The sequence below is a fragment of the Salvia miltiorrhiza genome, chromosome 2, assembly GCF_028751815.1.
Source record: "Salvia miltiorrhiza cultivar Shanhuang (shh) chromosome 2, IMPLAD_Smil_shh, whole genome shotgun sequence".
Classification (NCBI taxonomy): domain Eukaryota; kingdom Viridiplantae; phylum Streptophyta; class Magnoliopsida; order Lamiales; family Lamiaceae; genus Salvia; species Salvia miltiorrhiza.
In genome coordinates, this window is record NC_080388.1 from 852,972 (window position 1) to 878,447 (window position 25,476).

The 25,476-nt window shown below is 36.5% G+C and overlaps 4 protein-coding genes across 5 annotated transcripts; 1 reads left to right on the forward strand and 3 right to left on the reverse strand.

Annotated features, from left to right (window-relative positions):
- LOC131012494 (clathrin light chain 1-like) lies at nt 1-1,718 on the reverse strand. The gene is made up of 3 exons (XM_057940481.1): nt 1,288-1,718; nt 628-781; nt 1-548 (listed from the first exon to the last, which is right to left on the reverse strand). The coding sequence occupies exons 1-3, from the start codon at nt 1,611-1,613 to the stop codon at nt 111-113; spliced, it is 918 nt and encodes a 305-aa protein (XP_057796464.1). The 5' UTR covers nt 1,614-1,718; the 3' UTR covers nt 1-110.
- An 8,756-nt stretch (nt 1,719-10,474) lies between these two features.
- On the forward strand, nt 10,475-13,727 carry LOC131012482 (lanC-like protein GCL2). Its single transcript, XM_057940451.1, has 6 exons — nt 10,475-10,789; nt 11,469-11,647; nt 12,408-12,519; nt 12,676-12,792; nt 12,885-13,202; nt 13,269-13,727. The coding sequence occupies exons 1-6, from the start codon at nt 10,586-10,588 to the stop codon at nt 13,605-13,607; spliced, it is 1,269 nt and encodes a 422-aa protein (XP_057796434.1). The 5' UTR covers nt 10,475-10,585; the 3' UTR covers nt 13,608-13,727.
- LOC131012463 (G-type lectin S-receptor-like serine/threonine-protein kinase At4g27290) lies at nt 13,587-16,805 on the reverse strand. 2 transcript variants are annotated; one of them, XM_057940417.1, is made up of 7 exons: nt 15,340-16,805; nt 15,110-15,247; nt 14,918-15,036; nt 14,647-14,857; nt 14,338-14,575; nt 14,097-14,247; nt 13,587-14,007 (listed from the first exon to the last, which is right to left on the reverse strand). In XM_057940417.1, exons 1-7 carry the CDS (start codon nt 16,613-16,615, stop codon nt 13,705-13,707), a joined length of 2,436 nt encoding a protein of 811 aa, XP_057796400.1. In that variant the 5' UTR covers nt 16,616-16,805; the 3' UTR covers nt 13,587-13,704. The 2 variants fall into 2 exon arrangements, with proteins under 2 accessions (XP_057796400.1, XP_057796401.1); XM_057940418.1 differs by having other exon boundaries at nt 13,587-14,018.
- Nucleotides 16,806-18,696: 1,891 nt separating this feature from the next.
- Nucleotides 18,697-22,097, reverse strand: LOC131012476 (probable polyol transporter 4). The gene is made up of 2 exons (XM_057940442.1): nt 21,625-22,097; nt 18,697-20,403 (listed from the first exon to the last, which is right to left on the reverse strand). The coding sequence occupies exons 1-2, from the start codon at nt 21,857-21,859 to the stop codon at nt 19,040-19,042; spliced, it is 1,599 nt and encodes a 532-aa protein (XP_057796425.1). The 5' UTR covers nt 21,860-22,097; the 3' UTR covers nt 18,697-19,039.
- Nucleotides 22,098-25,476: the final 3,379 nt, after the last annotated feature.

The window sequence follows — 25,476 nt, forward strand, 5'->3', positions numbered from 1 at the left end:
GCAAGCACTAAGTTTAAGAAGAAACTACTCTTATTCCTTGTAACAATACTAAAAAATTCATAAATAAATGTCACTCACATAAATAAAAAAACAATCAATCAATTAATCAATCACTTCTTCTCTGCATTCTCTTTGCCTCCAGCAGCAGATGACCCGTCCGTTTTAGACGCTCCATCTGCAGCTGCATCTTTGGCAGCAGAGGAAACAGACTGTTGTGTTTCCCCTGCTGCACCGTCCTTCTTTTCATTCTCATTGTTCTTCTTCGCCTCCGGCTTTCCATCCTTCCCCTCCTCCTTCGGGGGAGGCGGCCTCATGTGAAGCGGAGGGTTCGTCTTGAGCTTGGCGAGGATCTGACGCATCCTCGCCATGTCAGTCGGCTTCCCGGGCTTCGGCCCCTGGACTACGAAGACTGCGGGTTTCTTCTCGTCATCTTTCTTTCCCCGCCTCTTCTCGAGATTGGGGACTTCGCGGGGTATGATCTCCGCGATCGCTTTCCAAAACTGGTTGTCTGCCTCCTTGTGAAATTTCTCTTGTTGTGCATAGTAAATCTGCAAATTAAACACAACAAATCATTCATTGTAATGTCACAAATTTCATGTTAAGATTTAGAGAGAGAGAGTTAATTACTTTCTCTCTCTCTCGATTGTGAGTCTTGTTCGTCTCGCAGTTCTGATTCCTCTTCTCGTAGAATTTGCGCTTCCATTCATCAGCTTCAGCGATGATTTGATTCCTCAACTCCTTTTCCTTCTTCTCCTTCTCTTCCAGATAAATCATATTTTGACTGTATACATACATAAATCAACAATCTTTAAAGCTTAATTAAATTCATGAATATTACATGATGATGAAGGTTGGTGAATCAAACTATATCAAATTTTGGCAATCAAGAGTAAACACCATGAAATGAATTAATTTATTCACCGCCAACAATCAACACAATATACAATTGCTTGAATTAATGGTATGCTGAAAAATTCACGAACTTTGATTCGATTTTGGTTTTTGATACGTCTTATAAGTTGTTGCAATAATAACACTATTTTTCAATATTTAGCAAAATAAGCATAATATAAGCAATGAGGCTGAAATGTACTAAACATATCTATTTAATTTGCTAATGTTATTGTTGCAACAATTCACAAAATGTTTCGGAAACCAAAATCAGATCAAAATTAGTGATTTTTTAAAAGTAATTAACCCTTGAATCAATCGAACATGTACACAAAATTTGAATTGAATCTAATAAATTAGAAGATGGTAATTGACAAAATAATTAATTAAGCTCACCGGCGCCACTCGCGAAACGCGGATCCCTGCTCGCGCATCTCGCTGGGATCCGGCAGCAGCGGCCCGCCGCCGTCCGCCGCCGCGAAGATGCCCTCGCTGTCCGCCGAGAGGTCGTACGGCTTCCCCTGCCCGTATCCCTCGATCGGCGGCGGTGTTGGTGGTGCGCCGCCGCCGCCGAAGTCGTATCCCTGCATGCCGTCGTTTCGGGATAATCCGTCCATCGGCGGCGGCGGCGGTGGTGCGCCGCCGTCGTAGCCGTAGTGCATGGCGTTCTCGTCCCCGGCGTCGTTTCGTCCGACGTAGACATCTTCGTCAAATCCTTCCATTTTTTCCCGAAACCTGATTCGTGTATGTATATGTGTATGTATAGTAGTGTGTGTCAATGTGTGTGTGATGAGATTTGGAGAAGAAAGCGGTGCATTTCAGCTGTTTCTAACTGTGTTTTTTTTTTTTTCGTTGGCGATGAAGGGAAGAGTTTTGATCTGGTGCGGCGGGGATTATGTGTCCTAATTTTAGTAAAAAGGGTAATATTGTCAAAATACATGATTTTTTACACATTTTTTGTTTTGTGCATGAATTATAAATCTTGTTTTTAAATATATGATTTTTTTTAAAATTTTTCAGATTTTGAACACGATATGATGAACATTTATGAGACATGAATGCTGAGGTGAAAGTCGGGAACTGTCTACATAATTTAAACAAAAGTCTTCTTTCACGACGAAGTAATGTATATTGTGAGCTCACGATAAAATAAGTCTCAAATTTTTAGATTACCATTGAAAGCATTACTTTTTTTCGCAATTAGGACTTCGAGAGTTATGCATTCACGATTCAAGGTCGTAGTCCGCGATTAAGGATTGCGGATTCGTCATTCATGTTGGTTTAGGGCTTTGGGTTGTGAATTCACGTGCAAAACCAAAAGAAAATAAAAATTTTTGTATTTATAGATTAAATTTATAATTTATGTGTAAAATAAAAAATGTGTGAAAGTTCGTATATTTAGAGGCAATTACCACTTTAACAATTATATAATTTGAACGTTACTCGGGAAAAAAAAAATATTTGGACATTTTAGCCCTTCGAATGCTAGATTTCTTCGATGTTGTATCTTGATTACGGTTGTTGCGATGTACAGGAACATTTGCCATCTTGAACAATTCAATTGCGCAACATACTAGGAAATTAGAAATAAAATAAAGAAACATTCGCACACCATAATTTGTTCGTCCAATTATCACTATTTATGGGGGTGCATTCGTTTCGGATTTTTATAGATTTCTGCAGACTTTTAAAATCCGGGTGTATTAGTTTAAGACTTTTAAAAGTCTTTTAAAATCTGGGTGTATTAGTTCAAGACTTTTAAAAGTCTTTTAAAATCTGGGTGTATTCGTTAATCTACGGACTTTTAAGTTGGAATGATTTTCATGGATTTCGTTCAAAAAATAGTCATAAACAAATCCGACCACACACCACGAGAATTCACAAATCTGCCAAAATCACGCGCTCGCTGGGTTCCAGCGCCCGCGGCAAAGAAGCCAGCGGCCGCTGGACCCAGCGCCCGCTCATATATATATATATATATATATATATATATATATATATATATATATATATAGGGAGAGGTTCAAATAAGAACTACTAAATAAAATTAGAACGGAGAACCATTTTAAGCCATTCGATCATCAAGATCTACGGTGGATGCATCATCTTGGTGGATGAATGCAGATCCTGGGTTCGAATCCTGAAGGGAACAAATTTTTTATTATTTTCGGATGCATTAAAGTTAATAGCGAATGCATTAATTTATATAGCAGATGCATTGATTTTAATGGTTCTTATGTTCTCACGATAAGTGTGGTTCTCATTATAACCACACCCTATATATATATATATATATATATATATATATATATATATATATATATATATATATATATATATATCATAAGGCCAGCGCTGGCTGAAACCCAGCGCTCGCTGGGTGTCCAGCGCTGGCTGAATGCTTTGGATATCTCTTTCTTTTAGCATTTCTGCTGTGTTTGAACTCGGGAAGATATTTAGCTTGGGATGTCTACTTTTTACTACTATATGTTATTACCTGAGCATACAATTGTTGACTTCGTTGAAAGTGATGTTTCTCTTTTGTTGTTATTGCATTTTTTTTCTTCTAGTTTTGCAGTTGGTCATATGAATGAAGTCTGCTTTTAATCTCTCTCTCCTACTGACATACTGACAACTACACAAGTTCCCATTTTGAGATTCCAATAATTTCAAGTTTCAATAATTTGCATGGATATGGAACAAGAGTCCGAATCTGTTGATTGGAGAGGGAGACCTTCCAAACCTACTCGCCATGGCGGCATGACTGATGCTCTCTTCGTCATGCATTTCATGATTTCAATTTCAACCCCCATCATTTATCCAATGAATGAGTTTTATATATGTTTATGTGCAGGGCTTCAAGGTTTCGAGATGATGGCAGTAGTCGTCGAGCTCTCCGGCTTCATCCTCCTCTCCGTCCAAGCCCACGTCCCCGAGCTCCGCCCCCCCGCCTTCCAGGAGGCCTCCGGCTACAAGGCCTCCATCTTCTACGGCGCCCTCTACCTTGTCGCCCTCGGCAGCGGCTGTCTCAAGCCCAACATAATCTCCCACGGCGCCGACCAGCTCGGCAAGCACCAATCCAAGAACCTCTCCACTTTCTTCAACTGGCGGTATCCAGCGCTCGCTGGAACCCAGCGCTTGCTGGGTATCCAGCGATCATGGGCTCCCAGCGGGCGCTGGGTTCCTCTCTACCGCCCGTTGAATCCCAGCGCTCGCTGGATTTGTGGATTTCAAGTCCGTAGAAATCACGTCAAATTCTTGGTAATTCATTAAAAATCCGGTGAGGAATTTATTTAAAATCATGAAGAATCTGAGAGAATTCTATAGACTTTTAAAATCCACGGACTTTTAAAATCTACAAAAATCCTGAACGAATACACCCCCCTTATATTAGTTCATGTCATGTATTAAAATAAGTTTGTAAATTCGTTTTATTGCAAAATTGTGTTCGAAGGAAGGTATGACAAAATAAGCTTTCATGTTAGTTAATTTGGTCGTGTTGTATTATTATTTGAAATCTGTCGAATTTATCAAGAATATGTTATCGATCAATTTAGAATACGAGGCCAAAAAAACAAAAAATAATAATAACGAAAGATTCAATGATTTATACTATCAATTGGGATTACACATGACTTAAAAAAAATACTCCTTTCACTTTTAAATTTTAATAATAAGTTTCAGCATCTTATTCACGAAGTGGTTTGACAACAAATAGCACATTAAGAACTTAAAAATACAAATAAGAGCAAATAAGAGCATCCACAGCGGGGCGTGCCCTCCCCCTCCCCCGGTGCGTGCTGGGTGCTTTCCTTGGTAATGGCACTTTGGAGGAGAAAGGGCGGGCGCGTGTACATCATGCGCGAATAAAAAAAAATTGAATCATATTGTTTTTAACCTTTTTTATTATTTTTTTAAATGGTCGTTGAGTTGAACGGCTTTTTCAATATTTTTTTTATTTCCTTTTATCTTCTATAAATACCACTTTTTCTTCACTTTATTTTTCACGCATCCAACACAACAATTCTCTCTTCTCCTTTCACTTTCCATCTTATTCTCTCATATTTAGTTGAAAAATAGATCGCCAATTCCACGACTACATGAAGAATTACGCTCAAGGCTGGGTGTTCCTAGTTCTAACTCAATGATGGGGTTCGCACCTTTCTCTCAAGGCTTGAATATCTTCTGCCTGGGCTCTCTTCCACCCTCCGTGGACCCGAGGCTCGTCGTTGAAGCTGACACCACGGAAGCCTCGAAGTCAAAAACGTCGAAGCCCCGCATCGGGAACACCTCCGGGGAGACTGAGCTTATTTGCATGTTGTGAGCGTTGGCTACCCAGTACCCACAACTCAATATTGGGGACGTACCAGAAGGCTACCCAATATTGGGGAGATATCACCCAAAGATTCAACGACACTAAACCTAAAAGGGCTCATATTCATGAAAACAAGCATATCATCCCACTTTCAACGCGTCCAAAAGGACGTCAAGGTGTGGGGGGCGGTCTACGACAAGTGTAAAGTCAGTTAGGGTAGCGGAATGAGTGATGAGCAAATCATTGAGCATGTGCAAGAGATCTACGAGGCCAACAATGGAGTCAAATTCAAGCATTTCAAAGCTTGGATGATTTTGTACGAGTATCAGCGGTTCGTGTCTCAAGGCGAGATGAGCACTCGTCCAAGAAGTCGAAGGGCTCGGAAGGGCAGGACACAATAACATCTTCCAAGCCAAGTATCACGACGAGGCCCCAAGGCCAGAAATTGGCAAAATGCGACAAAGGCAAAAGGAAGAATGTCGAGTCCTCGTTGGAGAAGGTTCAATACTACGACGCAATGGAACGCGTAGCCAAAGGAATCGAGGAATTTAACACCCAAACCAGTTCTATCACCGCAATGAAATGGAGGCACTCAATATCAAAATTCTCAATGCGGACATTTCGAAGATGTCGGAGGCTCAATTGGCATTGCACAAGAGCATGTTCAACGAAGTGCTCAAGCGTAGATGATTGACGTAGTCTAGATTTAAATTATTGTAATTTTTTTTAATTAGTATAATTTCAAATTTTAGTTATTTAAATTACTGTAATTTTTATTTTAATTAATGTAATTTAATTTTCATTTTAATGAAATGTTGAATTTTATAATAGAAGAGTAAAAATGTGATAAAATGGAAATGAGGATTATAGTGCCTCTTACAGAGTCATTAATGCACTGGAGAAGAAATGTGCTATGGTGGAGACTACCTCATAGCGTCTCTTTATAGCGCCTCCAACTGGAGATGCTCTAAAAATAAATCTAGATATATGATTTTAAATTCTAAATGAATAGGTTTAAGCGTTAATATCCTAAATTATTACTATCTTTGTCCACTATATGTGAGACACATTGAGTTTCGCATAATTTTTACTAGAACTTTGATAGATACTTTTAGTGGAGAAAATGTTACATTATGAGTAATGAATGTTTAAAGTTAAATTATAAGGATTGAATATGAATCAAGGCAATTCTTTTATGAAAAAAAAATATTTGTAAGATTGAATTATAAGAATAGAGTATGAGATCATATATATCCAAACATTTAACGTTAGCATCGCATAAGATAATTATATTATAGAGAAAAGTAGCAATTAAACCCCTAACATGGACACTCCTATGGCGTTTAGCCCCATATACTTGATATTGAATCAATCAGGCTCCCGATGTCCCAATTTAAGTGCAATTAAACCCCTTTCCAAAACGTCCGTTAAACGCCGTATGTTTTTTTTTTCTTTGTAATATCTGATGCATGGCAGACGAGGTGAAGCAGACGTCATTTTTGCCATGTCCTCACTGTCAATCATACCCATTTCTGCCTTGTCCTCGCCGTCCAGGTCATGGAACTCGCCGACGGCATATTCATCGGCTGCTCCGTTAACCATGTTGTTGCCGATGACACTTCCTTTTGGAATTTCTTTAACACCTTCACCAGGCTCAATAGATGGTAAAGAGGATATCGATCGCCGAATTTTAGCCGCAATTCGGTTCTGATCTCCTCGGCGGTGCTCAGGCTTTCGGAGGGCGGTCCCGCTCCAATCATAGTGCGGTGGAGAAGTTGGGCTGAGGGTGGCACAACACCCACCAATTTGTGTTGGATCCCATTTTCCACTCTCGCTTTGCGAATCACAAGAGTCGAGTGCAACAGCAGCAACAGACCAGCCTCTACATGCCCTATTACGGCAACCTCGACGTCCTCAGATCCCGATTCATAGGGTACTAATACGTTTCTATTGTGATAGGAGATGCAGAATCCGACAAAGCTCTCAATTGAATGCCAGTCGTGGCACATCAACAACGTGGGCGTATCTTATCCCACCTTCTTCCATCCCCAAATAGATGCTGACATCATAAAGTGGCAGCTGAAGGTGAGCGAATCCAGCAGGAGCAGTGTGGTCGCCTTTGCCACCGCCAGCAGAGCTACTAATCGAGCAGTACACCAGCACCTATGTTGCATAGGTACGGGGGTGCGGATGCGGGGGCGATACGATACGAGTACGGGGATACAGATTTTTAAAAATTATAGGGTGCGATTCGGCAAGGATACATCTAATTATTAAAATTTTATGATATATAATGCTTATAAACTATATACAATTTAAATTTTCTTAAATTAATTCTATGTAATTTATATTTTATTTTACCCAAAAGTTAAGCATTTTCAATTATATAAGTTAATTGAGCAACAATATAACGATTCGAATATTATTAGTCCAATATATAAGTCATAACTGAAAATAAAATTATCAGAATAACCTTGTGTAGGCCTTTCGTGCACGAGATACGTGAATTTCGTCTATGGAATTTGCGAATCCGGTTTATTTTTATAAATTGTTTTAAAAGATACGCCACGTGGCGAATCGGGTGCGAATCCAACGAGAATTCGAGAGAATCGCACCCTAAAGAATCCGATTCGCCGTACCTGCTGATTTTTGAAGAATCCGTGCATCATAGACCAGCACCAAATGCGGTGGATCCCACCACATATTTAGAAAGAAAAAAAAAATAGACGGAGAGGGGTTTAATTGCACTAAAATTGGAACATCGGGGTCTGATTGATCCAACATCGAGTATAGGGGCTAAACGCCATAGGGTTATTCATGTTAGGGGTTTAATTGCTATTTTTTCCATAATTATATTATACTTGTCGCAGAGATGGAGAGTAGTTTTTATCTATGTTGTCATTTTCTCTTTAAGGTGGTCTTGCGTATAACAGTGTAAAGGGTTCGAATCGGAGCTCCATGCTGCGAATCGATCTTGTTGCATGGTGCAACATGTCGTGCCCAAGTTTTTATCTTTTTCTTTTGAGTTGCGAGATTTATGATTAGATATACTACTCCTACATATTAAAAGTGAGTTGGCATCAAGTTTTTTTTGCAGTGATCTTGAATTCTTGATGCTAAAATGATGTTGTATTAATGCATATTTATACTTAACTTTTTGTATAAAGTTTAATTTTTGTGTGTGTTATATAGTACTCCCTCCATCCGTAATATCGTTTCCACATGTGGACGACGCGAGTTTTAAGAAAAGTGGTAGATAATAGTGGATATGTAGTGAGTGGAGTTTGGGTCCCACTATTGTTGTGAGTGGAAGTTTGTGGACCCTACTTCTATAAATGAAAGTGGAAACGATATCGTGGACGGACCGAAATGACAAATGTGAAAACGACATCACAGATGAAGGGAGTAGTTTTTTTGTCGTCTGAAATCAAATCCAAGAATGCAGTCGTTCAAATATTTAATTTTTATTTCCTCTAATCAGGACACAATTTTAAAAAAAAAATCAACAATTTTGTAAATTATAATAAAATTAAGCAATTGTCAAAAGTAAAGTATAATTTGCCCTAAGATGAAATGGTTGTGATAGCCATAGGACAAGTTTGAATATCCCTGCTTCAAACTCTAATTTTAATTTTATATATGCTTTAGTTTAATTTTATAACTAGCATGTGCACTCGTGCACAACAAATGTTTTTATATTTATAGATTTATATAAAATGGGTATTAACTCAATTACTATTATATTTATAAATATAATTAAAATATTAATTTTAATTAAAAATATTATTAGATGAATATTGAAAAATAAAAAAATAAAGAAGAAATAATAATAATAATAATAATAATAATAATAATAATAATTGACATTATGAAAAGGCAAAAAAAAAGTTTTAAATAAATATATAAATATAAAAGAATTAAAAAATAGATTTATTAAAAAAAATATGAGAGAGGAGAGAGATTTTTTAAAATTTTAATTTTTAAATAAGTATAACTTTTATATTTTAAATCAAATATTTACATAAAATATAGTATCAAATTAAAGTTCTTATCGTGATCTTTAATTTGATATATATATTAAATATTTTATAATTAATCAAATTTCACAAGTTTATAAAGAAATAAAACAAAAAATAAGAGATAAAGAAAAAGGAAATAAAAACAAAATATATAGTTACTATATAAACCTTCAATATGATTATTCAATTTTAAAATCAATTTGAAATTGGTTTCAAATTGAAAGTTGCGGTTTTATTATACTAGCATTTGCACCCCGTGCGATGCACGGAAAACGTTTTTATATTTTTATATATATAAATTGATACCAACTCAATTATCATATTTATAAATATAAGAAAAAATTAATTTTCACTTAATATATTTGAGTTGAATATTAAAAAAATAAAAAAAAATAAAGAAAACTTCACAATAATAAAAATTGATATTGTGAAAAGGCATAAATAATAAGTAAAAAGAATAAAATAGAAAAAATTGATTTATTCAAAAAAAAAAAAGAGGAGAGATGAGAGAGAATTTTAAAAACCATTAATCTTTAAATAAATATAACTTTGCATTTTAAATCAAATATTTACATAAAATATATCAAATTAATGCTCTTATCATGATATTTAATTTGATATATTTTATAAATAATTTTAATTTCACAATTTTAGAAAGAAATAATATTAAAAAATAAGAACACAAAGAAAAAATTATGTTGTACAAATAAAACTTCAATTTTTTATAACTACAAAATTGTCACTTATTAATTTTGAAATCAATTTGAAATTGAAAATTATCTTCTTAATATATTATAAATTATTATATAAATATAAATTTATAAATTATTTATAACCAATGCCTTATAAATTGTGTATATATACACATATAAACATATAATTCATTATGGAATTATAAACGTGGGTTATGCAATTTTTCTTTTTAAACGTGGGATGTGCATTTTAAAAAAAATTATGGGTTATGCAATTTTAATTGAGTTAGTTACTTAATTTTTGAATATGTACAATAAGTCATTATTTTTGTAAGAAATCACAAAATTGCCATTGAAATTGATTTGAAATCAATTTCTAATTGAAAACTGCTGTTTTAATATAGTATAGATTACTATGATTATTAATTAAAATTTATTTCAATTAGAGTATATACTTATTTTTATTATTGATTAACTTTTTTATTATTAGAACCGATAAATTCAACATAATATAATTATTATTTACTATAATTTGAAGACGTGTCAACATCGTACATATTCGACCACCTCTTCTTCGTTGACCACCGTTTTCATATAAGTCAACCCCATCTCGTTTCGCTTCATCTGCTTAACAAAAAAACTACTGAAACACAAGCAAGAGTTCAACAATGGCGGACCGCTTCTTCCAGAACGAGATGCCCGACTTCGTGCAAGAAAACCCCAACGTGATCGAAGAGGAAGCGAAGGAAAATCGTGGAAGGGTTCAAATTAACCCGCAAGGCACTCGCGACTCGCTCATGCGGTTTCTCTCACTACCTCACTCCTCTCTCTCTCAGATGCTCCAGCGCGCTGCCCTCGACCTCAAAGAAACTGTAATCTTCTCATGCTGAAGCTGCTTTTGTTGATGGTGCCTTGTTTGTGTAGAATTCTAAAATTGTGAGTTTGTTTGATTTGTTCCTTAATCGAATTTTAATATTTTGGTGTAATAATCAGACACGCAAAAGCAAAATCCCATGATCCTGTAATAATCGAATTCAAGAATTGTGAGTTAAGTTTTCAATAAATTTCTTCTTTTGTTGAAGAGGGTTTGCTTTCTACATTTATGATCCTGTATTTTCCGGGGCATAATTAAACAATTCTGAACTATTTTAGAAATAAGTTGAAGCTGAGGTCATAAATCAAACAAACACTACATTTCAGGTCATAAACTTTAACTAACTCAAAGCTGAATTTCCCGTGATTTCGCAATATTACAGCTCGTATATGGATTGATATAGACAGTATATGTTGCAGCTAGTATTGTGTTATGCTGTTAATCCAAGTTCCATACTTCAATTTTCGAGTAAATTGAGTTCTGTGGAAGGTTTGCAGCTGCAGCTTAAATTTCATTTCTTGTTACTTTGCCTTTCAGACAGAATAGCAAGTGATGGTAGTGTTATCTACTTTTCGATATTCGGGGCATAATGAAGCAGTGTGTAGTGTGTAGATTCAGGATTCTTGCAATGTGATGTTGTTTGGAGTTATATGAAGTCGTGTTGTATCTATGAATAGATTGTGGTGGAGACGTGGGGACTGAGCGGGCAACGGGTGGAGGACTTTTCTCTCTATGCCGGTACATTGGGAACTGCTTATTTGCTCTTCAAATCTTTCCAAGTGACCCGTAACAAGAATGATTTGAGCCTGTGCTTAGAGATTGTTAAGGCCTGTGATTCCTCTTCGACTCGATCCAGGTACTCTCCTTTATGCTTTATGCATATGAAGTTCCTATTGTTTCTCATGTTTCATTCACAAGTAATGTTTTGTTGTGTCAAAGTTAAGATCTATATGTAGTTGCTACCGGATGCACTTGTTTGCTTTAAAAAGATGCAACTAAATTTACCCACTTTCATATTTTCTATCAGACATAATTTTTCAAAATAATTTAACAAAAACTCCTACAATAAAAGATACTATATACCAACTAAAACTAAAATTTAATAAGTACTACAATTAATCAAATGTAAATAGAAAATATCAACAAAAACTAACACATATATATTTGTTGCAATAATCAGTAATAAACTATAAATTCAAAGATAGAAAATCATATAACCCGGTTGATGTGAAAAAAAGTTCAAATGACGAGAGAAGTACTTGAGAGTGGAGTATATTGAAGAGGATTTAAACAATAGACCTCAAGAAGAATAGAATAACTTATAAGAAGGCCTTACCATTTTATCATTTCTAATTGTTGTATGAGTATACAAATAAATAATAGTATAATATATAACGACATATATATTCGGGGTCCTTGACTTAAGCAATGGAAAATGGTGGGATAGATGTTAGAAAATGAAATTCAGTGTAGGGACACTGTACATTATGCTCCTTTGATCTCGTTTCTTGTTCCCTTAAGTGTTTTGTAATAAAGTCAAGGCAATATAAATGGATTGTTGAACATGAAGTGGTAGTTTGTGCAACGCCATAATCATTAGGTATGAACGGACTCAGGGATGTAACTTTTTTATGTGGGAGAGCTGGAGTATGTGCATTGGGAGCCGTTGCTGCAGAGTACGTAGGCGATGGCAAGTTGTCCGATTACTATATATCCCAATTTAAAGAGGTAAAAACTTCCTTGTGGATGTTTTAATAGGTTTTTTTTTTGTTTTTTGGTGAACTAACAAAAAAATCTAAAGATCGATGACATTGGACTCGAACATAAGACCGTAGTTGTTATAACTGCATCAGTCGAGTGAATGAATTTCATTGTGGAAAACAGATAAAACTGTCGAAAGATCACCAGGATGAGTTACTGTACGGTAGAGCTGGATACTTGTGGACTTGTTTATTTTTGAATAAAAATTTCGGTAGGGATACAATTCCGGCGACCTCCACGGTAGGTCATGCATTTGAATTCTTCATTTAGTGTTATATTCAAGAAAAAGGCTAAAATTTCAAGGAAACAATGTTATAATTGGATCATGGCAGGGTGCTATCGTGAAAGAGATTATCAGGAACGGGAGGAAACTAGGAAAACGGGGAGGGTGCCCGTTGATGTTTGAATGGCACGGTGAAAGGTATTGGGGTGCGGCTCATGGGTTGGCTGGAATCATGCATGTTCTGATGGACTTTGAACTCACATCGGACGAGCTCGAAGATGTCAAGGGAACTCTTAAGTACATGATCAGCAATAGGCTTCCCAGTGGGAATTACCCTGCTGGCGAAGAAGATAAGCAACACGATGCTCTAGTACACTGGTGTCACGGAGCTCCTGGGATCACCCTCACGCTCGTCAAGGCTGCTGAGGTGATGCTTTAGTTCACTTAATTTTTTCTATTGATAATATCTAAATAATTCAGTGATATAATACAGGTGTTTGGGGAGAGAGAGTTTTTACAAGCTGCCATGGATGCAGCGGAGGTGGTTTGGAACCGTGGCCTACTGAAACGGCTTGGGATTTGTCACGGCATCAGTGGGAATGCCTATGTGTTCCTCGCTCTCTATCGGCTCACTGGGATTATCGAGTATCTATACAGAGCCAAAGCTTTTGCTTGCTTCTTGCTTGATAGTGCTCACATTCTTATGTCGACGGGCGAGATGCATGGAGGAGATAATCCCTTTTCGATGTTCGAAGGTGTTGGAGGAATGGCTCATCTCTTCCTCGATATGGTTCAGCCTAAGAATGCTAGATTTCCTGCCTACGAATTCTGATAATATCTGTTAATAATACGTCCCTTTTACATGTTACAAATACTTTTATGAGTTCATGTATAAATTGAGACTGTTTGTGCACTTTCTAATTCTCTATCTATCTGCCTTCCAATTCGGTCATTGTTATCGTGACTGATCCTTTTCTGCTTGATATTTGGTTTTCAACGTCGTTGGAACTCCTTTCCATGAAAAATCCAGGTTCGTTGGGTTCGGGCGCTGCTTCTCCCTCGCATCCTAACATGAAAACCACGGACGACATGGCTGGTCTGTCTTCTGCGAGTTTCTGGACGCACAACAAGCCCACTTGTACGCATCTCTTCACGTGCGGTTCGACAAAGGTATCTTTCAAACATTCATCCATCAACTCTAGCACTTTGTTTTCTTTCCACAACAACCATGCCTGCACAAATGCTATTCGCATGAAAAAAAAGCAAAAAGATTTATATTTATATATGGCAAGAGAATGAATTCTTGTGTTTTGCATCTTACATGTCCCAAAAGACTATGATCGTGATCGTGATGGTGAAACCCTCTGTTTCTTTTTCCGCTAACTATCTCTAGAATCATGACTCCAAAGCTAAAGACATCTGATTTCTCCGAGAATTTCCCATCAATTGCATATTCCGGTGCCATGTAGCCACTAAACAAAGTTTGATAAAGTCATAAGCTGCTATGCTGAAAACGAGATACTAGATTTCGTGATTTCATAGGATAGGGAGAGAGAGCTCACTATGTTCCGACAACTCTTCTCGTTCTGGCCATAAACTGGTCGCTTCTGAAAGTCCTTGCTAGGCCAAAATCTGAAATTTTCGGATTCAGATTTTCGTCTAGTAAAATATTGCTCGTCTTGAGATCTCTGTGGATTATCTTTAATCTGGAATCCTGATGGAGATACAGTAGTCCCCGTGCGATTCCCAGAATAATGCTGTACCGCTTAGGCCACGTCAGCTCTGTTTTCCTGTTCTGATCTGTAAGATCAAAAACTTTACTTCAGTTTCTTTCGATGAAGGTAGAAAACGAAGAAATTGTTGAGCCATACCAAAAATAAGATAATCGAGGCTTCTGTTCTGCAGGTACTCGTAGATTAGCATCCTTTCATCTCCTTTAATGCAACATCCCAAAAGTCTGACTAGGTTGGTATGCTGTAGTTTAGCAAAGAGAATAACCTCGTTCATGAACTCTTCGAGACCTTGTCTGGACGTTCCCGACAATCTCTTGACAGCTATTTCCTCGCCCGCTGGCAATTTTCCCTGCTCAATGCATACACATATTATCATTTGCACCTTTTAGATATCTAGCATGAAATTTACCTTGTAAACAGGGCCGAAGCCTCCTTCTCCGATCATGCTTTCCTCGGAGAAGTTGTGCGTTGCAGCTGCAATTGTCGCGAAACTGAATAGAGGTAACTCTATATCCTCACTTCTTCCTTCTACAGTTTTTGAAAAAAAATGGTTCAGTGTCTTTGAGTATTAAGACTGCTTCTGTGAATGTTATGCTCTTACCTCGTCTCTTTCGTCTTCTCACTAGAACTATAACTATAACTCCACAGGTTAAGATAGGTATCAGAACTCCCATAGCAACTGATATTGCTATTGCCTTTGCATGCCTCGCCTTCTTGTTGTTTGAATTACGTATAGACTCTACAGAGGGGAAAAAGAAAAATATGAATCGCGATACCTAACTACACTAGGCTAAGACGAGTTCTTGAACTACTGAGACAAAATGGAGTTACCTAGTTCAGAAACTGGCAGGCGAATGTAGATATTCTGATTCGTATCTGCACCCGGAAGCACTCTAGTGTCGATAAGATCCCCGAACCACATCAAGCAGCCGTGGCCTCCGTTGTTTATGTACGGCTGTGCATACGCTGTGCAGTTGCATTTTCTCAAGCACGTATCTCTGCACTCACCGATGTTCATGCTCGTATTCAACCAAAATCGTAGCATATCTGGATATTTCACCCCCTTAAGCTCTAGAAAGCCGTCTCCGCTCCTGCAACTCAACGGCCTAATCCTAGTGCATCCGTCGGACCAGTCTTGAAAGTCCCAGTTCGTCCGAAACTTGGGTTCGAAGCCATCCAAACACCCGCATATCGGCACACTCTCTATTCTGCACATGCCGTTAGGACCACACTTGGCGTAGTCATCACAAGGATCTTTGGGTATCGTGTAAACTAGATTCCAGTCATCTCTCCCGTCGTTCATTGTGTAACGACGGATCGAGCCAGACTGATCCAACACTAGCCTTGTGAGGATCGAGCCGTTATAAGGATCCACATACGTTGTTCCGCCCTCGTCTATGACCATTTGCCCCTTGAAAACATTGTTGTAGAAGGTCGGGACGTTTATGTAAACCCCGTTCCACATGCCACTCCGGTATATCTTCACACCGCCCCTCATAATCACCATCTGAGGTAACCCTTTATTTTCTATCCTGTAGGTGAAATCTCCCGGAGAAGGATCATCGGAGCTCCTCCACGACGTCAAATACTTATCCTGCCCCGCGTCGAGGCTCTGCACCATGTACATCCCCGGCAACCTCGTGTCACTCGGGTAATCAAAACTCTGCCATATGTAGTTTCCCTCCAAAGAGTCAGCCTCCACCGCCGTGTCGGCGAGGACGAGGTTGCCGGTGTCCAAGAGCCGTAAGCTCGGATTTCTTGCTGCCACCCTCGATGAATTCGACGACCACTGTATGCTTCCATCTCTGCTTATGACTAATGCTCCATTTCTTGTCACTTGTAAGTTTATCATCATCACTCCTCGTGAATCTATGACGGGATCGTTCCGGTTCGCAACCCAAACAACGACATCCGGTTTCTTCGTGTACCAAATCCCCAAGAACCTATTCTTGGACGAGCCGGGGGAGAAGAAGCCGAGCTCGAAATCCCGGTTTCGCGAGATCAAAGTCTGGCCGTTGGATAACGTCCCGTTGGCCGGAAGTGTGTCGTCTCCGGCTGATGAGAAGACAAACCCACAAAAAGCAATAGCTAAGAGGAAGTTAGGCATTTCTTTCTCACACCTTAAACTTAGACGAATTGATGATGGTGGTAAAATATAGCTTTAGAGACGTCTTTGTCCAAACTAAAGTCGTGGCTGCTGGAAACAGTAAATTGTTGAGAGTTCTACAACACTACGGATGCATCGTGTCCAAAAAGATGGTTTCAATTTTCACAAAGATATGGGGTCCAAAAAAATTAAAAATTCAGATTCAGATCCATTAGATCCACGGGGTCTCGAGTTAAAACCTGAATTTGTATTTTTCTAACTTCTAAAATGAATTCAAAGTGAAATAAAATTATAATAACACCATAATAATTGTTTAGAATCTTGAAAATTATTCAAAAATAAGTTTTTCACATTATAATTCATTTAAAAACATTACAAACAATTCAAAATAAGATTAAAATACACAATCATTGGAGTGTCAATTAAAACGACACACATATACTATAGACTCGAAGAAAACTAACGGTCACAGGGGATAATTACAATTTTATGGTTATTTACACATACATCCTCGATAATTGAATTATTAAGATTTTTTACAACAACATATATTATAAATTGCCATTTAATCCTAATAATCAACTGATTTCTTTTAATTTTTTAGGGGGCAACCGTGTTGATTTTTTTTGGACTTGGGGGAGGAAGAGCGGTGCTTAACTGTAGACCTCATTATTTGCAGACAGAAGTTCACATTGTTTAGTGTTCTACTGAAGACGCAAACCGTGTTGAGTTAAGTTCACGCTTGTTAAATTTTTTATGGTTGAAATTTAAACTATCCACTTTCATTTATGGGTAAATATGACTTTAAACCCCAAACTATTTTCGAACTATCAATTATATTCTGAACTATTGAAAATAATTTTTTAAACTTTGAACTATCAATTGTACCATTTATCTATTTTTCATCATTTGAATTTTTAATGAGTAATGCATATAATCACGTCGTTTTATATAATATAGGTCAAAAAAAGAATGATTCTAAATACATTGTGATATCCGGTGAGCCACATCAAATTTTTTAAGCTAAAAAAATGAATGAATGGTACAATTGATACAAAATTAATAGTTCAAGGTTTAAAAATTTATTTTCGATAGTTCATGATATAATTGATATTACGAAAATAGTTTGGGGTTTAAAGTGATATTTACCCATTTATCAATCAAATCTACCCACCCTTATAATAAATATACTCAATCTATCAAAAACTAAAGTGATGTTGATAGGTTTGCACTGTTTTTTGTAAAAGTTCTTACACTTTATTATACAAGTACAATTGTGTAAGAAAAGTGTAAGATTGTTAGTTAAAAATTGTACAAAATATGAGAAATATGCATTTATCGATAACTCACGTCACTTTGTAACCCTAATATACTGTAGGTTTGAAAAAAAAATTGAAAAAATTAGAGCACGTTTGTTTTATAAAAACATTAATACGAAGACGAAAAAATACAAACTTATGTATATTATGAAATAAAAAAAAATTCTGAAGCTAATGGCTTAACTAGCCGTTGATAACCCTTAGTCGTCGTCACTAGCCGCATGGATAATTTTCTGGCGGCTAGTGATATATTTACATCGAGAAAAATTATCCCCGCTGCTAGTGACGACGGCTAGTTAAGCCATTAGCTTCAGAATTTTTTTTATTTTATAATATATATAAGTTTGTATTTTTTCGACTTCGTATTAATGTTTTTATTACACAAACATGTCCTATTTTTTTCAAATTTTCAAACCTACAGTATATTAAGGTTACAAAGTGACGCAAGTTAACAATGAATGCATTTTTCTCAGATTTTGTACAATTTTCAACTAACAATCTTACACAAGTACAATTGTGTAAGAATTTTTATACAAAACAATGCAAGTCCATCAACATCACTTTACTTTTGGGTAAATTAAGTATATTTATTCTATGAGTGGATAATTTTGATAGATAAGTTATGAATATGAGTACTTTCGCCCATTAACACAATTTTTTATTGAATCGAGTTTGAGTTTGAGTTGGTCGCTACTTGATCCGTTTACACTCTGAGGTATATGTAAGGGTATATTCAATAACCAGATTGAAGACTTTGAAGCCAGGATAAATATATCTTGCATTTTTGTAGGATTATTATTGCAGTAACACAAGGTACAAATCTAGTACATCGGTTTCACATTTCAAACCTAAATGATACGACGTCGTGCACCTTCAAAAACTATATGCAACAAAAGAATGAGCTATGCAAATAGGCTTCTTTCAAGCAGTTCAGAACCTGCAATCACTAACCACAACCACTTTCCTAAAAAACCAACACCTTCTGTTGTCCGATTCCCACAAATTGAATCCTCCAATGTCGATTGAAAGGATCCGGCCTTCGTCTCGTGGTCGGTGTGTCGACGATCTCGTGCAATCGAAAACATCGTTCTTCCAGATACGCGGCTCACTCCTTCTGCACCAGACGTTCGGCGTCTCCAAGCTGAACCTCGCTCTCCTGCAGCTCATACCGATCCTCGAACAGCAGCTCGATCTGCTCGAGCGACTTCCCCTTCGTCTCCGGTATGCACCGGTACACAAACACCACGGAGACCGCGGAGATCGCCGAGAAGAGGAAGAACGTGCCCCCGAATGTGATGGCGTGCGCGACGGAGAGGAACGACATGGCGACGAAGCCGCTGCAGAGCCGGTTCCCGACGGCCCCGAGAGCCGATGCCTGCGCACGGACGCGCAACGGGAAGATCTCCGACGTAAGGACCCAGCAGACGGGGCCTATCCCAACGGAGAAGAAGGCCACGTTGCCGCAGACGCCTAGAATGGCCATCGCCACCGTGAATGATCCTTCCCCGAAGAACGACATCGTCATTCCGACACTAAACAAACACACTGTCATGCCGATGGTGCTCACGTAGAGCAGAGGCTTCCTCCCAACTCTGTCAATCAACACAATAGCTACGACTATGAAGGCAGTCTTCGTCACCCCAACTGCGACGGTCGCGGCGAGGAGCTTCGACTTATCGTCAATGCCGGCTGCCTGAAAGATCTTTGGGCTGTAATAGACCGTCGCGTCAATGCCGGTGATCTGCTGGAATGACTGGATCCCGAACCCCGCGATCAGCATCCTCGCAAGAGCTGGAGACGGGCTGAGTAGCTCACGCCACACGGCCTTCTGCTCGACCCCGTCACCGCTGCCGTGCCCAGCCGCCAGCTGGATCTCGGCAAGCCTCTCCTCGACCTCCGCCTCGTGCTCATTCGTGTTCAGAAGCACAGACCGCGCCTCCTCAACCCGACCCTGCAGCACAAGCCACCTAGGCGACTCCGGGATGATGCATAACGCGAATGCAATGAAGATCGACGGCAGGATCCCGACGGCAAGCATCACTCTCCAGTTTGTGTGCGCGGGGAGGCCGGAGAACACGTAGTTCGAGACGTATCCGAGGAGGATCCCTAAGTTGATGAAGATCTCTGGGAACGAGGTGAGCGAGCCCCGTGCGATGGTCGGGGAGATCTCCGCAATGTAGACGGGCGCGATCATGACCCCAAATCCGATCCCGATGCCGCTCAGGATCCTCCCAATCATCAGGACCCTGAACGTAGGGGCAAAGGTCATCACGACCGCCCCAAGCTGGAAGATGATGGCGGCCAGCCCCATCGTCCACTTCCGGCCGATAGCGTCGGAGGTCCGGCCGCCGCCTAGGCTGCCTAAAAGGGACATTACGCTTAGGATTCCGATGAGGACCTCTTGCTGCACCTCTGTTATCTTCAAATCCTCTTGAATGAAGAGGATTGCTCCACTCATCACTCCCACATCTGCAAATCAACAGCTTATTTAATCTCAGTTTCAGCCATGAATCTATCAAAACAATAGCATTTCTCTTTCACTATCATCAGACACATAAATCAAGATTCAAACTTTGACTTTGACCCATCACAGAAAACTTGATTTTTTGAAGAGACAGAAGTTCATATCAAACCAAATGTAGGATCAAGAATCAAAATTTTCTTGTGAATTAAGTAGCCATCTTACATATGATATATATATATATATATATATAAGGAGAGGTTCAAATGAGAATCCTCAAATAAAATGAGAATGAAGAGCCCTTCAATCGTGAAAATCTACAATGCACACATCATTTTGATAAATGAATGCAACATTTTGATTTGAATCCCAGAGAGAGCAAAAAAATCATTTTTTTTCAAATGCATTGAATTCATTAATTTTATAAGAAAATGTATTATTCTCACATTCTCGCAAAAAATGTATAGTTCTCAACAACAACCACACCACATATATAAATATACATGATAACTTTATTATAGAAATACTAATTAACATAAATTTTGTACACAATAAGTGCTCGTTTGGTTCAAGTAGAGGAATGGAATCAAATAAAGGAGTGAAATGGTAACAATAATCATTACTTTTATTGAGTGTTTGGTTTAACAATGGAAAGGAAACATTAGTAAGGGATTCTCTTTCTTTTGTTTCCCCTCTATTTTGAGGGAGGGGTAGCAAATTGGGTGATTGGGTTACCCTCAAGTAAGGGTAATGATTATCTCATTACCCAAACCAAACAACAAGTAATGAATTCAATTACATGATTCCCTTTCCAACCTCTAAAAACATCCAACCAAACGTGGGCTAAAATTGTAAATATAAAATTGATGCTCATTACATGAAAAACTCAAACAATATACCGATTCTCTCTACAGTCTCACTAAAAGCATATGTTGAGCGCAATTTAAGGTTATCTGAGAAGATGTGTTTATCACAACTCACACATCGTGTTCATATTGGCAGAATTTGAATTCTTGTTTATTCAAAAATAAACTAGTTAAGGAGAAACATATATAACTCTTCATTATGATATTACTCTCCACATCAAGAATCAAGCTCTAGATGAAGCCGATTCTAAATCAAGAATCGAACTTTGACTTTGACCCATCACAGGAAACTCCATTTCTTGAAGAGAGAGAGAAGCTGAAATCAAACAAAAATGTGGGATCAAGAATTGAAGATTCTCTTACCGTAGCCAAGAAGCACGCTGTTGAGAGAGGCGAAAACAGAGCAAGCAAACACATATTTCCGAGTGGTTTTGCTCCGCTGCATCTGACGGTGGTGCTCCGCCGCATCATAATCTTCACCAAAAACGTCGCCGTTTCTCAGCTCAGAGTCATCATCCATTCTTGTGTATTTGTTGCTGGCTCCCAACGGCAAGCCCATCTCCACGTTCCCATTTTCTTGGATTTTGGGCAGGCCCATCTCCCCAAACCGCCGATTCCAACCGAAAAAACGGAACTTTGCAACGGTTTCAAGAGCTCTCAGCTTAGATTCTTGAAACAGTAGACAGGTGTGGGGATTGGGGGAGAGGAGGGCTTGTTTTGCAGATCTGAAATTGGGAGTGATGAAGACTTTTAATTGACAAGTGGGGAACTTCTTTTTGGTTCATGTAAGAAAATCCCATTTTTGTTAATTCTTTTTTTAATTTATTTTTTTATTTGGTTTGCAGAATGCCATCACACGTTCTTGACTTTTTACTTGTCCAAGGTTTGATGGAGCTTTCCGAGCAACCAGCTGTGATATGCTGCTAGACTGTAATTTTTTTAACGAGTTAATAGTATTTTACGTCACGAATTTTTAGCATTTTTAATAAAATATCTCGAACATTCATTTTTCCTAAGCAATTCCGGATTTTTAATTTCTTTTATATATAAAATATCCTGTTATAAAAAAATTGATGACGGGAAAATGATTTATCTCGTCAGATAAAATATGTTGGGGATAGTCATGATCGAAAAATCATATTATGAATCACCATTGTTGGAAAAAGTTGAAAGTTCATAATTTTTTGTCATCTTTCCATCACCGAATTTTGTATAGCAGGACAATGTAAAACGTATGTGTTTCTTTAATCTTTTTATCGATATTTTTTTCGCACCACCGCTGTCTTAAATATGTATATAATTTAATACAAATATACATAGCATTAGACGATCATTTCCTCTCACTCTTGCTCACCGCTCAATTATGCATGTAATTGAACATAAATATGTATATATATAAATACATATATGCATAGCACTATGTAACTTGTCAAGTGCCTCTCGTCGCTCATCGCCTTAGTTATGCATATATATATATATATATATATATATATATATATATGTATAAGATTACACATAAATATGTATTGCACTATTTTTGCTGGCAATACATATTTGTATGTAACAACATGCATATTTGTATGTAACAACATACATATTTAGGTTGCATATTTTTCACTGAGGGTGCGAAATTAGATTAAAAAAGAAAAAAAACTAATAAAAATTAAAAACAAGATATATATTTTTTAATATTTGAAATTCATACTCCCTCCGTCCATGAAAGAACTTCCTAGGAGGGAGTGGCACGGGTTTTAAGAAAAAATATTGTTGAGTTTATTGAGAGTGAATAAAAGGTAGTTGAGTGTATTGAGAATTGTGAAAATGTGTTATAATTAATATTGGGAGTTGTGAAAAGTGAAAAGTAAGAGGATTATAAGTGGTGGGGTATAGTCCAAAAATAGGTAGGAAGTTCTTTTGTGGACGTCCCAAAAAAGAAAGATAGGAAGTTCTTTCGTGGACGGAGGGAGTATTTTCTATTTTACCTCTACGTGTATTTTTCCTTGAAAGATCTCTGCCACATATCACATTTTAGTGTGCCACGTATACACTGCGTGATCCATATTTGAATCTATATATTATTACGTATAATTTATAAGGGGTGAGATCTACATGATTCACTCCCATAATAATAATTCCTTTTTACTTGCAGCTTTGTAATTCTAGGAAGATCAATAATACAAAAAATAAAAAATAAAAAAGAATTGAGAGTGTTCTTCACATTTAATTTTTAGTTATTCTTCATTTCTAGTTTCTACCATTATTAACGATTATATATAAAGTTTTTGGAAATTACAAAAAGATTGACCTCAAAAAAGTAAAAGAAAAAAACGGGGGAATTGCAAAAAGATAATTCAGAGAAGTTAAAAAAAATCGTAATAATTATTAGTATAAAAATAAAATACAGATGCACTCGTCAAATTTTACATTAGAAGCATTTTTCTCAGTGCGAATGCACAAAACAAAATATATCATTATTAAAAGGTTATGCCTGCGATGCCAGAAAGTGCTTTTTTTTTTTTTTTTTAATATTTCACCAGAAAAGAAAAAATCACAAAACAAAAACTATTCAATGACGGTGATTGTGAGAAAATTACATACAGTAATTTTTTTCATACAATGAAATTATAAAATTGGGGATTGATTTTGGGGAGAATGGGAGAAAGATTTGAAAGGGAGATTAGCCTTTAGAGAATTAGAGGGAACAATGAGTAGAGTTTTTACTTTAATTTATTTTTAAAAAATTAGTAACGATGTGTTTTTTATAGGTAAATTTACCACTCACTTTAAATACGCCACGTCTTTCGATTCGAGAGAAATTAAAATCTATTTATACTATATTAAAAAGGAAGTTTTCAATTTGAAATCAATTTCAAAATTGAGTGGTAATTTTGTAGTTATAATAAAATTGAAGGTTTTTGTTTAAACTATATAATTTTATTTTTATTTTCATTTTCTTTAACTTCTTATTTGTTGTTACATTTCTTTCCGAAACTGTGAAGTTCGATTAATTATAAAATATTTAATATGCATATCAAATTAAAGATCACAATAAGAGCTTTAATATAAATATTTTATGCATTCAATTTGTTTAAATATTAAAGTTTTATAAATTTCTCTCTCCTCTTTCATCTATTTTGAATAAATATATTTTTAATTCTTTTTAATTAGTATTTTATTTTTAATTTTTTAACTTATTTTTTATTTTTGTTTATCATAATATCAAATTTTATAATTGTGAATTCTTTTTTTTTCAATATTCAATTCAAATATATTCAACTATAATTAATTTTTTATTATATTTATAAGTATAATAATTGAATTAGTTTAATTTTATATAAATATAAAAATAAAAAATATTTTTTCGTGCATTGCACGGGATGCAAATGCTAGTTCGGAGAAAATTTAAAGATAGACTACAACTTATGTATTTACACTATAATTTTATAAAATTGTGGATAAACCTAAATTCATTAATAATTTATAGATTTACAGTCAATTAACTAAAAACAAACATATTGTAAAATAAGTGTAAGTTCCAAAAACTCTTTCTATACTAATAGAAAACTTGAAAAAAAAATCTAGATTTTTCGGTAGAAATGTTACCTATATATATATAAATATATATAATGTCCATTAGATAAAATGTGTTGTTAAGATCTTAATCATTAATTTGATAAATATTCAACTATATAATAAGAAACTCATAAATTTTATCTATCTACAAATTTTTAAACTTTGGACACTACCCCACATACAATTTGTATGATTTTACTCTTACCAATAATCAACTTAATAATACCCCCAATTTGAGACTTTTTTCTACTATTACTCAATAATTTTTTACAATATTATTAGAAAGTGTCACAATTTCTAAAAGTATAATTTTTTTTTACTATTTTAATTAAAAAATGTATATTTTTTTTTACAATATTAATAAGATAAATATTACTTTTTGGGCCATGGTTAGAGCATTTTTTTCGAAAATGTCACAACCTAAGGTACAAGATCGTACACATTGTTCCATTTTTCTTTCTTGTTTGTGCCCGTTCCATAGCCGCCCAAAAGATTCAGTGACTGAGTTGTGGCAGTTTTTCGATAGATATACACAATGTAAAGCTAACAGTGGATTATTTTTACTTACATGACAATTTTGTTGGAATTTATTATTAAAAAAAAATTCAGTTTGAAAACTCTAAATTGTGAATAACAATTCAT

Coding starts and splice junctions, on each gene's coding strand:
- LOC131012494 (XM_057940481.1), bottom strand. CDS start 1,613: ATGGAAGGATTTGACGAAGATGTCTACGTCGGACGAAACGACGCCGGG. Junction 782..1,287: donor GCGTTTCGCGAGTGGCGCCG/GTGAGCTTAATT, acceptor GTATGTATACAG/TCAAAATATGATTTATCTGG. Junction 549..627: donor ACAATCGAGAGAGAGAGAAA/GTAATTAACTCT, acceptor TTTAATTTGCAG/ATTTACTATGCACAACAAGA.
- LOC131012463 (XM_057940417.1), bottom strand. CDS start 16,615: ATGCCTAACTTCCTCTTAGCTATTGCTTTTTGTGGGTTTGTCTTCTCA. Junction 15,248..15,339: donor CCTGCCAGTTTCTGAACTAG/GTAACTCCATTT, acceptor TCCCCTCTGTAG/AGTCTATACGTAATTCAAAC. Junction 14,008..14,096: donor ATCATAGTCTTTTGGGACAT/GTAAGATGCAAA, acceptor GCATTTGTGCAG/GCATGGTTGTTGTGGAAAGA.
- LOC131012482 (XM_057940451.1), top strand. CDS start 10,586: ATGGCGGACCGCTTCTTCCAGAACGAGATGCCCGACTTCGTGCAAGAA. Junction 10,790..11,468: donor CCCTCGACCTCAAAGAAACT/GTAATCTTCTCA, acceptor ATCTATGAATAG/ATTGTGGTGGAGACGTGGGG. Junction 11,648..12,407: donor TCCTCTTCGACTCGATCCAG/GTACTCTCCTTT, acceptor GAACGGACTCAG/GGATGTAACTTTTTTATGTG.
- LOC131012476 (XM_057940442.1), bottom strand. CDS start 21,859: ATGGGCCTGCCCAAAATCCAAGAAAATGGGAACGTGGAGATGGGCTTG. Junction 20,404..21,624: donor CAGCGTGCTTCTTGGCTACG/GTAAGAGAATCT, acceptor GTTGATTTGCAG/ATGTGGGAGTGATGAGTGGA.